This window comes from Lutra lutra, chromosome 4, assembly GCF_902655055.1.
Source record: "Lutra lutra chromosome 4, mLutLut1.2, whole genome shotgun sequence".
Lineage (NCBI taxonomy): Eukaryota > Metazoa > Chordata > Mammalia > Carnivora > Mustelidae > Lutra > Lutra lutra.
Genome location: NC_062281.1, coordinates 82,203,417 through 82,218,808, shown reverse-complemented (window position 1 = coordinate 82,218,808; position 15,392 = coordinate 82,203,417). Strand labels below are relative to the sequence as shown.

The window sequence follows — 15,392 nt, the reverse complement described above, 5'->3', positions numbered from 1 at the left end:
CCACCTCTTCAAACCCTTCAGATTGTTTTTCAGAGTCCATAGTCTCTCTTTGTTCACCTCCTCTTCCAATTTCCCTCAACTCCCTTCTCCTAACTCCCCATGTCCTCCATGCTATTTGTTAGGCTCCACAAATAAGTGAAACCATATGATAATTTACTCTCTCTGCTTGACTTATTTTAACTCAGCATAATCTCTTCCAGTCCCATCCATGTTGCTACAAAAGTTGGGTATTCATCCTTTCTGTTGGAGGCATAATACTCCATAGTGTATATGGACCACATCTTCCTTATCCATTTGTTCGTTGAAGGGCATCTTGGTTCTTTCCACAGTTTGGCAACCGTGGCCATTGCTGCTATAAACATTGGGGTACAGATGACCCTTCTTTTCACTACATCTGTATCTTTGGGGTAAATACCCAGTAGTGCAATTGCAGGGTCATAGGGAAGCTCTATTTTTAATTTCTTGAGGAATCTCCACACTGTTCTCCAAAGAGGCTGCACCAACTTGCATTCCCACCAACAGTGTAAGAGGGTTCCCCTTTCTCCACATCCCCTCCAACACATGTTGTTTTCCTGTCTTGCTAATTTTGGCCATTCTAACTGGTGTAAGGTGATATCTCAATGTGGTTTTAATTTGAATCTCCCTGATGGCTAGTGATGATGAACATTTTTTCATATGTCTGATAGCCATTTGTATGTCTTCATTGGAGAAGTGTCTATTCATATCATACAGCAATTCAGTAACGTGGCAGGATACAAAGTCAATGTACAGAAATCAGTGGCTTTCTTATACACTAACAATGAAAATACAGAAAGGGAAATTAGAGAATCGATTCCATTTACTATAGCACCAAGAACCATAAGATACCTGGGAATAAACCTAACCAAAGAGGTAAAGGATCTACACTCGAGGAACTACAGAACACTTATGAAAGAAATTGAAGAAGACACAAAAAGATGGAAGACCATTCCATGCTCTTGGATTGGAAGAATAAACATTGTTAAAATGTCTATACTGCCTAGAGCCATCTATACTTTTAATGCCATTCCAATCAAAATTCCACTGGTATTCTTCAAAGAGCTGGAGCAAATAATCCAAAAATTTGTATGGAACCAGAAGAGAATATTTTTTAAATTATTTCAATCCAAATCTATCATGTGAAATGTGTATAGAGAGATTCAAAATATATTTTAAGCTACTCCGTGTTTTGTACTTTATCAAGAATAAAATTTTATTCTGATCAAATATATTTCTATCTAGCATTTATCAATACTGAAATGACTTTCATAGATAATAAAAATGCCTAGTATTTCTAGCTCTTAGACTGTCATGTTTTGAAGTAAATCTGTTATACATCTGATATTTATATATTAAAAATTTCTACAGTTTCTATACATTTGATGTATATATATATAGAGAAATTCAATGTATATTGATTCAAATCACGTTTACTGAGCTTGGAAAAAAACTCATTGTCTAGTTGTCTAGTTATTATCAACTTTTTTAAAGAAATTGATTTTTATTTTATCTAAAGCATTTCTTTAACCCACTGAGCCACCCAGGCACCCCTATCTAAACCATTTCTTTTTCCCTTTCAGGAGCTGGAATTTTCAAATCTATTTGCTGTTCTTCACTGCATTCATTCATTTTTTGCTGCCAAAGTAGCTTGTTTGGACCCTCTCTTTTTAGGCAATCAGGCTACCGCTTCTGCTGCTGCCAGCTCTGCTACTACAAGCAAAGCAAAGTATACAACTTGACATACCGAGATTTGCATTGTCACTTACTATGACTATATAAAGAAAATAAACATAGTCATCATTTTAGACCCTGGAGAAACAATCATATCACCAAGTAAACAGTGAATTCAGTTTGAAATTTGAACAGAAAGCAAGGTCATAAGGGATCTCAAAAGCACTTCTATTTTGGAAGGCATTGTGAATAATCTCAAATGAACATAGCAGCTTGTTCTCATCGAAAGTGAAGACAAAAGAATGAATGATTCAACGTATGTAAATAATATACAAATTGTAAGCTACCTATAAATAAAAATACCACTTAAATGGTTATTTCTGTATTTTAGATTATTTTGTATGACAAATATATGTTGGGCCAGATCATGAACTAATGCCCTATCATTGAATTTTGAGTGATATAAAGGAGGCAAATAAACCACATGGCAGCGAAGAAAATAGCATGTAAAAAATTTCATCAAAGAAGAAAGCACTTTAATTTGCTAATGTAGATTTTCCTTGCATTCTCATTCTGCAATATGACACTGGCATTCCAATTTTATCTTGTTGTCAACTATTCCTAAGATTTTCAAAAGAATAAATACATTGATTCTATGATAGTCACAATGTAAAATGTACTATTTTTCCTTAAATCACTGATATCAATATTTTATTGCTGCTAGTGTCAACCAAATATGCTGACATGTGTTAATTTAATTATGAACCAAGAAAACATTCATGAACCTCTTGTTCTTTCCTTCATTTAAGAAGGTTTATACTTACCTAATGGGATTTGTTATCAAATTAATGTTTCATAAATTTTCAGTGACCCCAAGAACTTTTGTAGAGAAAATAATACAAAAAATGTGGTGTGAGAAACTCATACAATTCTTTGTATGCTAATCTACTAGTTAATCATGGACTGAAATGACCTTAGAGTGTAGTCTCAGTTTTACTTATTTCAGGAAAATGATATTTTCCCATTTTAGAAATATTTTACGAGAAAGTAAGGTAAGATATGAAAATAAAATTTTTAATTTCTAGCTTACCATGTCATAAAAGTGATTATATAATACAAGAGTATGTGGGTTATTTTAGTTATCTTGTCTTAGTAAATGTGAAGAAGCTGGAAATTTGAAAGTATCAGAGGTATCTGCTCCTGACTCAGACCCTGGTATTATACAACTATTCGTTTAATGTGGAAAACACTGTCTGTACTTTACTACAGCTGTACTGAGATCTGCTTTTAAACAACTAGCTGCCTATTAAAAAAAAAAAGAAAAAAATACTTTTTTTTAAATTAACACACGTGTTCCCAACTAAATCAAACATAGATAGTTCCTTGTGAAGATGATGAACTATCCAATAAGGTGGTTTAATTTTCTTTTTTAAATAGGAAAAAAAAAAGTACTCAAGAAGGAAACAAAATTATTTGCAAAAAGGACACATGATCATTATGCTTTAAAATTTACTAAACCATTTTCATAATCATCATAAATTATTTATTCACTATGCATCTGGTTAATTGTTAAGCATGTTAAATTAAAAAGAAAAATTGAAGGTTCATCATTGTACCTGGCAAGAGTTAAGCTGGATCTAGGACACCTTACTAAAAGAACTATGGCTAGTTGGACACTACATAGTTTAAATATATTTTATCTTGACCATAACATTAATTAATTATATTCATAATTGGGATGACACTGTGGAAATATTGCTTACTAAGTATTCACCCAATAGTATAGTCATTCTAAAGTCAGAAGTCCACCAAAAGCTGACTTCAGTAAGCCTCTGTTGAGCATATGGGGGAAGAGCAGAGGGAGGCAACTACCTTAGGGTCAGAAGCAGTAGTAGCCACTTCATTATAGAATCTCTGCTATGAGCTAGAGTTGTATCTTGGTGTGCCCCACATTGGGGTAACATTTATGTGTCCACAGTGTGATAATCTGGTCTATTAAGTAATATGAAGTGGCCTAGTTAGCCAAAAGGAAAAAAAATAGTTTTAAAACTTAAATACCTGTTATATAATCATTTTTAATAAATAAAATATCAGATTTTTGTAAAAGCTCCATTTTAAATATACAAAAAAACAATTTAATCAAATACTCTTTTTCATTATATCAAAAAAATATTCTAGTCTGTGCTTATGTGTATGATGAGGGAAAAGGTGCACAATGAGATATGTATGGGTATATATCTCCTTGTACAACACACACACACATATACATGTGTGTATATGTATATAATAAAATGCTACCCTCAAAATATATTAGAATTATTAGAATATATTTCAAGTAATATATTTAATATACTTTAAATTTACACTGTAAATTGTAACTTGAATTAAAATTTATGATAATACAATATTGTGTTTATTTTTGATACCATTGATAAAAAGCTAACAGGCCTAAATTACTATTCAACATTAGTGGAGCACCTACTTATTAGAAAAATATTATTCTGATGTTCATCAGTTACCAAATAGTATTTAACATTTTCCTTTACAGTGGAATGATTAACCACTGTCATTTGTTATAACTTGGACTATTTAAATGAAAAAGCTTAAAAATGAACAAAATAATCAGACAAATCTCCATTTCTCATGTAATTTATGTTTAGGTGCATGAGATTTATTCATGAAATCCTAATTTGTACTAGAGCACATTTTAATAGCCGAATGCTTATTTATGTGTTAACCCCTCCAGTGCCTTGGGATATGTGTGTATGTGTGTGTGTGTGTGCACATTATACATATATATGTATGTATATACATACATATATATATACATATGTATATATGCACATACATATATATGCACATTAAAGGATTCATTCTAGTGTACATAGTGCAAGCTCAAAGGGAATATTATATTATAGGTACTTAAGTCAGAGAAGGAAGTTCAAATATCATTTGAAGTCTTTGTTAACTACTATAATAATGTATTTTGCCTGATAAAGAATAATAATTAATTAAAGCTGAAGTATATTGAAGCAGGGGCATTTTTAATTTGTTATATTGCAACAAATATTTATTTAAGAAATACTTTAAGATAATGTAAGTGTAACATATACCCCAACATTTATCATCCAACACTATTTTAAAGGAGAATAACTAGCTAATCATTTTTACCCTTTTTTCAGGCAGGTACAAAATTAGAGTTTTAAAGTCTTTGCTCACAAAACTGGCATTAAACAGGAAGAAAAGTAATTACTTGAAAATAAATATCAAATTCATATTAACCATGTTAGCAGAGAAACTTTCCTTTGGGTGCATTGGTTTTAGATGGACATTTTCTTCATTTACGAGGACAAAACTTGTTCATAAACTCTGTTTACATGGAATGCTGGGTTTGCAAGAAGGTTGATTTATTATTGTGGAAAAGTAATAATCTTAACAATTATTTGAATTACTGCTAGAAATCAGCAGGTGGAGAAGCTTTAAAAGCACAAGGATGATCTTGTGCTTAACTTTTTAAGGTAAGTGTACATGTTCCGAATTAATAACAAACATTTTGCTACTCTTAATAGTGCTGTATTCATGCGCTCTTCTTAAGGAATTGCTTTATTCATACCTCTAAAACTCTTGTTTATGATTTATTCTTATTCCTTAACACTTTAAAATCATAATTCACTTATTTGCACATTTGAAGTTGCTTTTGAAGATAAACAAAATATTATAAATGTTATATATTTTATACATATTAAAAATGCAATGAAAATACCAGACATATGAAATGTAAATATATTTATTTCATTTTTAATTGTTTTGGTGGATGTTTGTAAAATGTAAATTAATATCTGTGACAAAAAATTTGTCACTTTGTTCTTTAAGTTCATTAATGTATCACTAATAAAACTGTACCTTTTTTAATGAAGCATACTGGAAAATAAAAACAAATACTTTTTACTACATTTGTATTTTTACTTCATGGGTTTGATTTATAAGTTTCACATGTGTTTAGAGCATGATTCTGATGAACTTAACTGTAATGAACAGGGGCAGATAAGAGCTATCAGCCTGGGGTGCTGGTCTCTGGGGGCATGATCTGTTCTGGTTAGTCAATATTTATGAAGATTAGACATCTGACCCCTAAAGACGCTAAAGATTGAAAAAAAGATGTATTTGCCAAATTACTTAAACAACCAGACTTGCAACTTTTGAAAACATGACAACTTTGATATTTTCACAGTGGTTCATTGTGAGGCAAATCTACATTGAGAGGACTGGTCTAACAGGGTATAGACATCTGCCTATTTTTAACTGAGAAGGCCACAGTTGTCTTTCAGGTAATTACAGTGCCATAAAAGAGAGTGATTACAGGAATCAGTTTAAAACAATTATTTCAGTTGTTATTCCAGTTGATATCTATATTATTATTCCAGTTGTTAAATGAACATCTCTCATTTTTTATATATTTTTGTTTTGAAAAAAAAAAAAACTCTGCTGAAAAAATAGTACATGCCCATCATTAGTAATTTAAGCCACTAAAAAATATTAAAAAGTAGATACTATATTAAATCTTACAACCACAAAAATAAACAATTCATTTTAGAATTATATATATATAGATACATATACATATATATCTGTATCTATCTATATCTATATCTATATCTATCTATCTATATATATTATTTTATATAAAGCCCAAAAGAAATATAATTAGTTGAGAGACTGATGTACAAAGGCATGGATTAAAATGCTTCTATAAATATATTCTTTCAAGAAGTACAATATAGGGCGCCTGGGTGGCTCAGTGGGTTAAGCCGCTGCCTTCGGCTCAGGTCATGATCTCAGGGTCCTGGGATCGAGTCCCGCATCGGGCTCTCTGCTCAGCAGGGAGCCTGCTTCCCTTCCTCTCTCTCTGCCTGCCTCTCTGCCTGCTTGTGATCTCTGTCTGTCAAATAAATAAATAAAATCTTAAAAAAAAAAAAGAAGTACAATATAAAACAGATAACTGTGTTTTGGGTGAATGTATGAAGAATAATTGTAAAATGTGTATTTTTGAAAATTAGCTATTAACAATAAGTAGAATTATGCATATATTTTAAAAGGATCATGAACTCAAGAATATTCTTTTTTTAATTTTTAAGATTAATTACAGTTTAAATACAAAAATATCAACTTTCCAGAATACAATCCTGTATGTTTTGATAAGTGGATATGATTGCACACTACTACCAAGATAAAAATATTGCATAGTTCAGTCTCACCAGTAAATGCCCCAGTGCCACTTTGTAGACAACCCCCTCTTCTAACCTTCTAACTTAACCTTCTAACTTAACCTTCTAATTGTTCTTCTAACAATCTGTCCCCATAGCTTTCCCTTTTCAAAATTGAAATGTACAGTATGTCATCTTTTGAGATTATTCCCTCTCTTTTGGGAGATCACTTCTCTACAAAAAGTCTTTTTGTGTATGTGCTCCTTCAATAGGATACCAAACTTGATTCTATTCATCATGTCCACAAAGGTTCTATAACTATCATTGTCTTTATCCATTGGATCCCTCCTATCTCCTGTCACAGGCCCCTGTAACCAGCTTTGTAGTCTTCTAGGCATGAAACAGGTACTACCTCTTATGTGAGCAAGTAGGGAGAGAAGGGAGGAAACATACTCTTATAATTTGAATACCATTTAAGGAAAATACAACTCTCTCTCTCTCTCTCTCTCTCTCTATATATATATATATATATATATAGAAAGAGTTTTATATATATAAATAAGTATATATTTATATATTTAAAAGAAATATATTTTAATATGTGAATATTAAATATATAAATTTAATATATATGGTAATTTATTAATTTAATTTAATTATAAATTGAAATTTAATTTTAATTAATAAATAATATATATTTAATTTAAGAGTTTCCATGAGTTTACTTTTCTTTTTAAAGATTTATTTATTTGAGAGAGAGAGAGCAAGCAAGCATGAGTGGGAGGGGCAGAGGGAGAGGCAGAGAGAACCTGGAACAAGACTCAAGCTAGGCTCTGAGCCTGATGCAGGACTCAATTCCACAACACTGAAATCATGATCTGAGCCAAAACCAAGAGTCTGATGCTCCACCAACCAAGCCATCCAGTTGCCCAAGCCTGAGTTTACTTTCATGTGAACACGAGTTTTTAAATTATTTGAGTAAATATAAGAAGGTTAACTGCCATGTCATATGGCAAGAGTATGTTTAATTTTGTAAGAAATCATTAAAATTTCTTCCAAAATGAAAGTACAAGTTTGCTTTCTCACCAATAATAAATGTGAATACCTTTTGCTTCATATCTTCCCCAGCATTTTGGCCATTCTAATAGTGGTAGCCTTATTTAACCATAAGCAGAATAAGAGTCTTAGTTCTCATTGCCCCATAACTCCTATTCTTCCCAACTGATTCAACTTGAAATTCCTCATCATCTTTGTATTTGTTTGTTAGAGCTGCTGCAACAACGTATCACAAACTGAGTGGCATAAACAACAGAAGTCTATTAGCCTGCAGGCCTGGAGGCTAGAAATCTGAGTTCAAGGAGTCAGTGGGACCATGTACCCTGTGAAGGCACTAAGGAAAGATCTGTTCTGGTTCTCTCCTAGGGTCTGATAGTTCCTTGACAGCATAATTGCAATTTTCACATGGTATTCTCCTGTGTGGGTGTACGTCCTTTTTAATAAGGACATCAGTCAAATTGGATAGGGGTCTGCCATACTCTAGTATGACCTCATCTTAACTCACTAAAACAGTAATAACCCGATTTCTAAATAAAGTCACATTCTGATGTCTGAGGGTTAGGATTTTAACCTATTAATTTTGAGGAAAACACATTTCAACATATAACAGTCCTTTAGATGACAGCTTAAATGTCCCTTACAATGAGAAGCATTTTTCCTTTTCTTCATCAGAAAAGCTGAATTCTTTCTGCCATGTACTTATAACATGTGGTGATTTAATTTACTATTTTCCCTATTAAATTTTTAATTTTTATGAAGGCAGAGATTATGTCCATTTAAATTTTTTTTTTTTTTTTACTTATTTGACAGACAGAGATCACAGGTAGGCAGAAAGAGAGGGGGAAGCAGGCTCCCCGCCAAGCAGAGAGCCCAATGTGGGGCTTGATCCCAGGACTCTGGGATCATGACCTGAGCCAAAGGCAAATGTTTTAACCCACTGAGCCACTCAGGCAGCCCCGATTATTACTTACCTTTGTATATTTACCACCTAGCACCATGGTTGGAAAACAGTTGTGGGTGTTAATAAAAACAATAACCAAAACTGAGGTTTTAAAATTTATTTATTTATTTGACAGAGAGAGATCACAAGTAGGCATAGAGGCAGGCGGGGGGAAGTAGGGAAGCAGGTTCCCTGCTGAGCAGAGACCCTCATGTGGGGCTCTATCAGGACTCTGAGATCATGACCTGAGCCGAAGGCAGGGGCTCAACCCACTGAGCCACCCAGGCACCTCCAAAACTGAGGTTTTTGTCCAGAATTAAAGTAGGTGGCATTATAAAAGTGACTACATTATGCTATTTTAGTGATTATATTGACATAATTGCTTTTTTTTTCTAAGAAAATAGTTGGAGAGTTTGTTCTTATAAGGAACTGGTAATCATACAAATAATGGCTGACAAAATAAGAAAACAAGAGTTGATATTCCTTTGTATGTTTTAAATTATTTAGGTCTGATGTTTCTTGTCTTGCATTATCATTTTATTAAAAACATTATGTAGTTATATATATGTGTGTGTGTGTGTATATATGTGTATATATGTGCACATATATGAATACATTTTAGTAATCTATAAGAGTGACCTATATCGGTAATACATAAATACATTTTAAAAATTGTCAATTTTTAAACTGAGTAGTACCTATCTTTATAGAAGAGTTACATTATCTAGAGAGACTTTTTTAAAAAGCAAATATAAAAGAAAAATTTCAAAATTAAGGCATTGTAAAGTAAATATTAAAAAACGTATATAGATATAGTATTATGCAGTGGAACTCAATTTACCAATTCTGTGAAACCCTCTCAGAAAGATAAAAATAATCAATATGCATCCAGAGAGGATAAGGATCCCTGCTATCTAGCAGTAACAAATTAACATTCTTAAGAATAGTCAGGATGAAAGGAAAAGGAACTACTTCAGCTTTTCTTTTTCTTGAGTTACTGATTTTGTTCAATAAGTAAGTGAAACCAAAGAGTCAAAGTCAAATAACCATGAATATGTTATGTTGACATTTCTAAATGACTTTGAATGTGCATAATGGGATTTGCAGATCTGGTTTATGACAGTTTCCAAAAATGATTATGTGAAACAAAAATTTTTTTTTAAAGATTTTATTTATTTATTTGACAGACAGAGATTACAAGCAGGCAGAGAGACAGTCAGAGAGAGGAGGAAGCAGGCTCCCTGCTGAGCAGAGAGCCCGATGTGGGACTCGATCCCAGGAACTTGAGATCACGACCTGAGCTGAAGGCAGCGGCTTAACCCACTGAGCCACCCAGGCGCCCCAAAATTTTATCACTTAAAAAAAATGATTATGTGGGCACCTGGATGGCTCAGTGGGTTAAGCCGCTGCCTTCGGCTCAGGTCATGATCTCAGGGTCCTGGGATCGAGTTCCGCATCAGGTTCTCTGCTCGGTGGAGATCCTGCTTCCCCCGCCCTCTCTCTCTGCCTGCCTCTCCATCTACTTGTGATCTCTCTCTGTCAAATAAATAAATAAAATCTTTAAAAAAAAAATGATTGTGTTGCCGTGGTCACTTCTGTCAGGAACACTCTATCTTACCTCTTTTATACCAAGCAGTTTTAGTTTCATGATTGTTATGTTCTAAAATTCTAGTGCTTTGTAATTACTTTATTATATTATATTACTTTGTAATTACTTTATTCTTTTCCATAGAAAATGTTGCGAATGATTATCAGCTACTGTCTTAAAATAATTTATTGAAAAAAATAACTTATTGCTGTGAAATTTATATAACATTAAATTAAATATTTTAAAGTAAACAATCAGTGACATTTAGTATATTCACAGTCTTGGGCTATCACTACCTCTATCTAGCTTCAGAACTTTTCCATCATTCCAGTAGGCAATTTTACCCCATTCTTATTTTCCCTCAGCCCCTCACAAATGTCTATATGCTTTTTGTCTTCATGGATTTATCTACTCTGGATATTTTATAGAAATGGAATCATACAACATGTGACCTTTGTGCCTGACTCCTTTTACTCAGCAGATGTGTTCTGGGCTCATCTGTGTTGTGTGAAACAGTTCCTTTTTATGGTTGAATTCCAACTACTCTGATAACATAGAAAAGGAAAGGAATAATTCTGCTCATTTGAGTTCCAACCCCCTCTCAGAAAAGTCAATAGTGATGGTGTTAACGGAAGCAAAGAAGGATCTATGTCCATTATTGGATTCAGAATGGTCTCTATAAAATATTCACACAAGCACAATTTGTCTTTGAAAGTGGGTTTTCTCCTGAACCCTGTTGCATGTTTTCTGCATAATGTGAATAATTTATGTAGTTCTCTAATGCTCCTCCTTAAACCTTCCTGGCTTAGTGTTGCCTAACATTCTCCAAAATACAATTATTCTTATCTGTATTTTATCAAAATTCATATTCCTTAAATTCAATTAAGTTAAGCTAAGAGAAATATAGAGAATAAAATAAAAATGAATTCAAACTGATGGATGTTAATGACAATAGACACCACTTTTATAGAATTTACTATGTGTCCAGCCTGCTTCTAAGCTGTTTATATACACTAACTCATTTAATCCTCATGGCAACCTTAAAAGTAGGTACTAATATTATTCCTATTTTATGGGTAAGAACATGGAGTTTAAACAGATTTCCCTAAATCCTCTAGCAAGTTACAAAAGCAGGAAAAATGAGAAATGCTTGTGTGTGTGTGTGTGTGTTTGGAAGTACATAAATGAAATATCAGTCCCAGTAATTAACTAAAAGTTGGGGGTATTAGAAAGGTGGGTAAGCTTTTTACTTGTTTGTTTTTTATTTATAATCAGACATGAGAGAAACAAGGCTCAGTGATTGGGTGTTTGATCTTATGAATTGCTCTGTGGTGATGTTCTACTTTAGAATGTGCTTTGTTTAGAATGTACTTTGTTAGCAATGTCTGATGTCTCAAATTCATGAGATTACAACCAGTGTCTTCACAGTGGAATCTTTCAATGAAAGTAAGTAACAGGTCATCCCTCTAGGGGTGGATTCTCTTTATAAATTGAGACTATATTACACAAAATTTGTAAATATAGTGGGAGGTGTTATAACAGCAGGGTTACACCAAGACACATTATAATTATATTGTCAAAGGTGAAAGACAAAGAAAAAAATTGAAGCAGTAGGAGAAAAGAGAGGTTACATAAGAAGAGAACCACCATAATTCATATGACTGTTGGCAAATTTTTAACAGAAATTAATGATATATTCAAATTATTGAAAGAAAAATCTGTCAACCAAGAATTCTATATCTAGTGATGATGAACATTTTTTCATGTGTCTGATAGCCATTTGTACGTCTTCATTGGAGAAGTGTCTGTTCATATCTTCTGCCCATTTTTTGATATGATTCTCTGTTTTCTGTGTGTTGAGTTTGGGGAGTTCTTTATAGATCCTGGATATCAATCTTTTGTCTGTACTGTCATTTGCAAATATCTTCTCCCATTCCGTGGGTTGCCTCTTTGTTTTCTTGACTGTTTCCTTTGCTGTGCAGAAGCTTTTGATCTTGATGAAGTCCCAAAAGTTTATTTTGGTTTTTGTTTCCTTTGCCTTTGGAGACATATCTTGAAAGAAGTTGCTGTGGCTGATATCGAAGAGATTACTGCTTATGTTCTCCTCTAAGATTCTGATGGATTCCTGTCTCACGTTGAGGGCTTTTATCCATTTTGAGTTTATCTTTGTGTATGGTGTAAGAGAAGGGTCGAGTTTCATTCTTCTATATATAGCTGCCCAGTTTTCCCAGCACCATTTATTGAAGAGACTGTCTTTTTTCCACTGTATATTTTTTCCTGTTTTGTCAAAGATTAACTGACCATAGAGTTGAGGGTCCATATCTGGGCTCTCTACTCTGTTCCACTGGTCTATGTGTCTGTTTTTATGCCAGTACCATGCTGTCTTGGTGATCACAGCTTTGTAGTAAAGCTTGAAATCAGGTAACGTGATGCCCCCAGTTTTATTTTTGTTTTTCAACATTTCCCTAGTGATTCGGGGTCTCTTCTGGTTCCATACAAATTTTTGGATTATTTGCTCCAGCTCTTTGAAAAATACCAGTGGAATTTTGATTGGAATGGCATCTAATAAAGTTTTCCTTCAGAAATGAATTATGAAGACTGTCCCAAAACAAACAAATGAAACAAAAACTGAAGGAGTTCATTACCACAAGATGTGCCTTATAAGAAATGTTAAAGGGAGTTCTTTAAGTGGAAGTAAGAAGACATTGATAAAAGTCATAAAATTATTTTAAAAAGGTAGCATTAAACCTCCTGGTAATGGTAAACACATGGTCAAAATTAGATTCTGTAATTTTGTTATGGTGGTCCATAATTCACCTACAAGTCTAGATTAAAAGAGGGGGAAGAAAAGAGAAAAAGAAAAATAACCATAACAACCAAAATATGTTATTACAAATATATCTGTCCTCATACCAAAAGCAGATAAGGACACTAATAGATAAGAAAAACACAGGCTGATATCCATAAGGAATATAGATGTAAAATTTTTCAATAAAATATTCACACATTGGGGCGCCTGGTTGGCTCAGTGGGTTAAGCCGCTGCCTTCGGCTCAGGTCATGATCTCAGGGTCCTGGGATCGAGTCCTGCATCGGGCTCTCTGCTCAGCAGGGAGCCTGCTTCCCTCTCTCTTTCTCTGCCTGCCTCTCTGCCTACTTGTGATCTCTGTCTGTCAAATAAATAAATAAAATCTTTAAAAAGAAACATAAAAAATTAAATAAAAACTTCTGCACAGCAAAGAAACCATAAAAAAAGTGAAAAGACAACCTATGAAATGGGAAAAAATATTTTCAAACTGTATATCTGATATAAGATTAATACATAAAGAACAAATATAACTCAGTAGCAAAAAAACAAATAATCCATTTTAAGAAATGGTCTGAATAGATCTTTTTCCAAAGAAGATGCATAATAGGTCAGCAGCTACATGAAAAATGTTCAACATCACTAGTCATTAGGGAAATGTAAATAAAATCCCCAATGAGATGTCTCCTCATGTCTCTTAGAATGACCATCACCAAAAAGACAAGAATAACAAGTGCTGGCATGGATATGGAGAAAAAGGATTCCTTTGCACTGTTGCTGAGATTTCATATTAGTACAAACACTATGGAAAGTAGGATGAAAGATCCTCAAAAAATTACAAATGGAACTATCATTGATCTACAATTCATTTCTCCAAATATATCTAAATATGATGAGAACATTAACTCAAAAATACCTGTACCTTTATATTTATAGCAGCATTATTTACCATACTTAAGACATGGAATCAAACTAATTGTCTGCTGATAGATGAATGGAGAAAGTTGTGGCATATTTATATAATGAAATAGTATTCAGCCATAAAAAATGAGGAAATCCTACCATTTGTGACAACATGAGTAGATCCTGAAGGTATTAAGCAAATTGCAATAAATCTGACAGAGTGTGGGAATTCATAGTGCCTGGATAGATAAGATTTAGGTGAAATATGTCTTCCAAGGTGAGACCAAATAAAAAGCAAAAGAGGGTGCCTGGAATGCTGGGTCTCCTTTAAATTTACTGAGCTGTCGGGGTACCTGGGTGGCTCAGTTGGTTAAGCAGCTGCCTTCCACTGAGGTCATGATCCCAGAGTCCTGGATCGAGCCCCACATTGGGCTCCCTACTTTGCAGAGAGCCTGCTTCCCCCCTCCCTCTGCCTGCTGCTCTGCCAACTTGTCCTCTCTTTATATATATCTCTGCCAAATAAATAAATAAAATCTTAAAAAAAAAAAGAAGTTTCTGAGCTGAAAACAACCAGATCTTAACGGGCTGAACCCTCTCACCTAGGGACTAAACGTTTAACTTAGATGAGAAACACTCACCTTTTAGTCATGTATTCATCATACCCTTAGCCTACACGCATGTCACGAACACCCTTTGCTTCAATCATGCGTTGCTCCATATGTCTATATCTTGATTATTAAAGCCTAACATTCCTTTCTATTTTTCTGCTCTTACGTGGTGCATCGTTAAGACTTGCAATGAAAGTGGAGACTAAATCTGGCTCTGGGCTTTTAGCCACTAGAACAACTGAGCCCCTTGCCTTCTCCTTTCTCTTATGTAGGTGTCTGGAGTAATCTTTTCACTCACCACTTCAGGGTTTGCTGGCCAAACCCAGCAAAGAGAAAGACAAATACTATTCAATCTCACTTATATGTGGGATTAAAAAAACTCGCACAAAAAGAGATCAGACAAGTTGCATGTTGTTACCAAATGCAAAGGTTTGGGGGAGAATGTGGTCAAAAGGAACAGATTTCCAGTTATAAGGCAGATAAGTACTAGAGAAGCAATTTACAACATGATTACTATACTTAACACTACTATATGATATATGAGTTCACCTCAAAAGGAGAACATTTGGGAGAGGAGTCAAGATGGCGGAGAAGTAGCA

General features: G+C 33.7%; 1 protein-coding gene across 1 annotated transcript in view; it reads left to right on the top strand.

The window, feature by feature from the left end:
- The window catches only part of SNTG1 (syntrophin gamma 1), a 913,181-nt gene extending 909,161 nt beyond the window's left edge, over positions 1 to 4,020 (top strand). The window contains 1 exon segment of the mRNA XM_047727784.1: positions 1,599 to 4,020. Within this exon segment, the coding sequence (XP_047583740.1) occupies positions 1,599 to 1,757 (159 nt within the window). The 3' untranslated portion in view covers positions 1,758 to 4,020.
- The last annotated feature ends 11,372 nt before the right edge of the window (positions 4,021 to 15,392 follow it).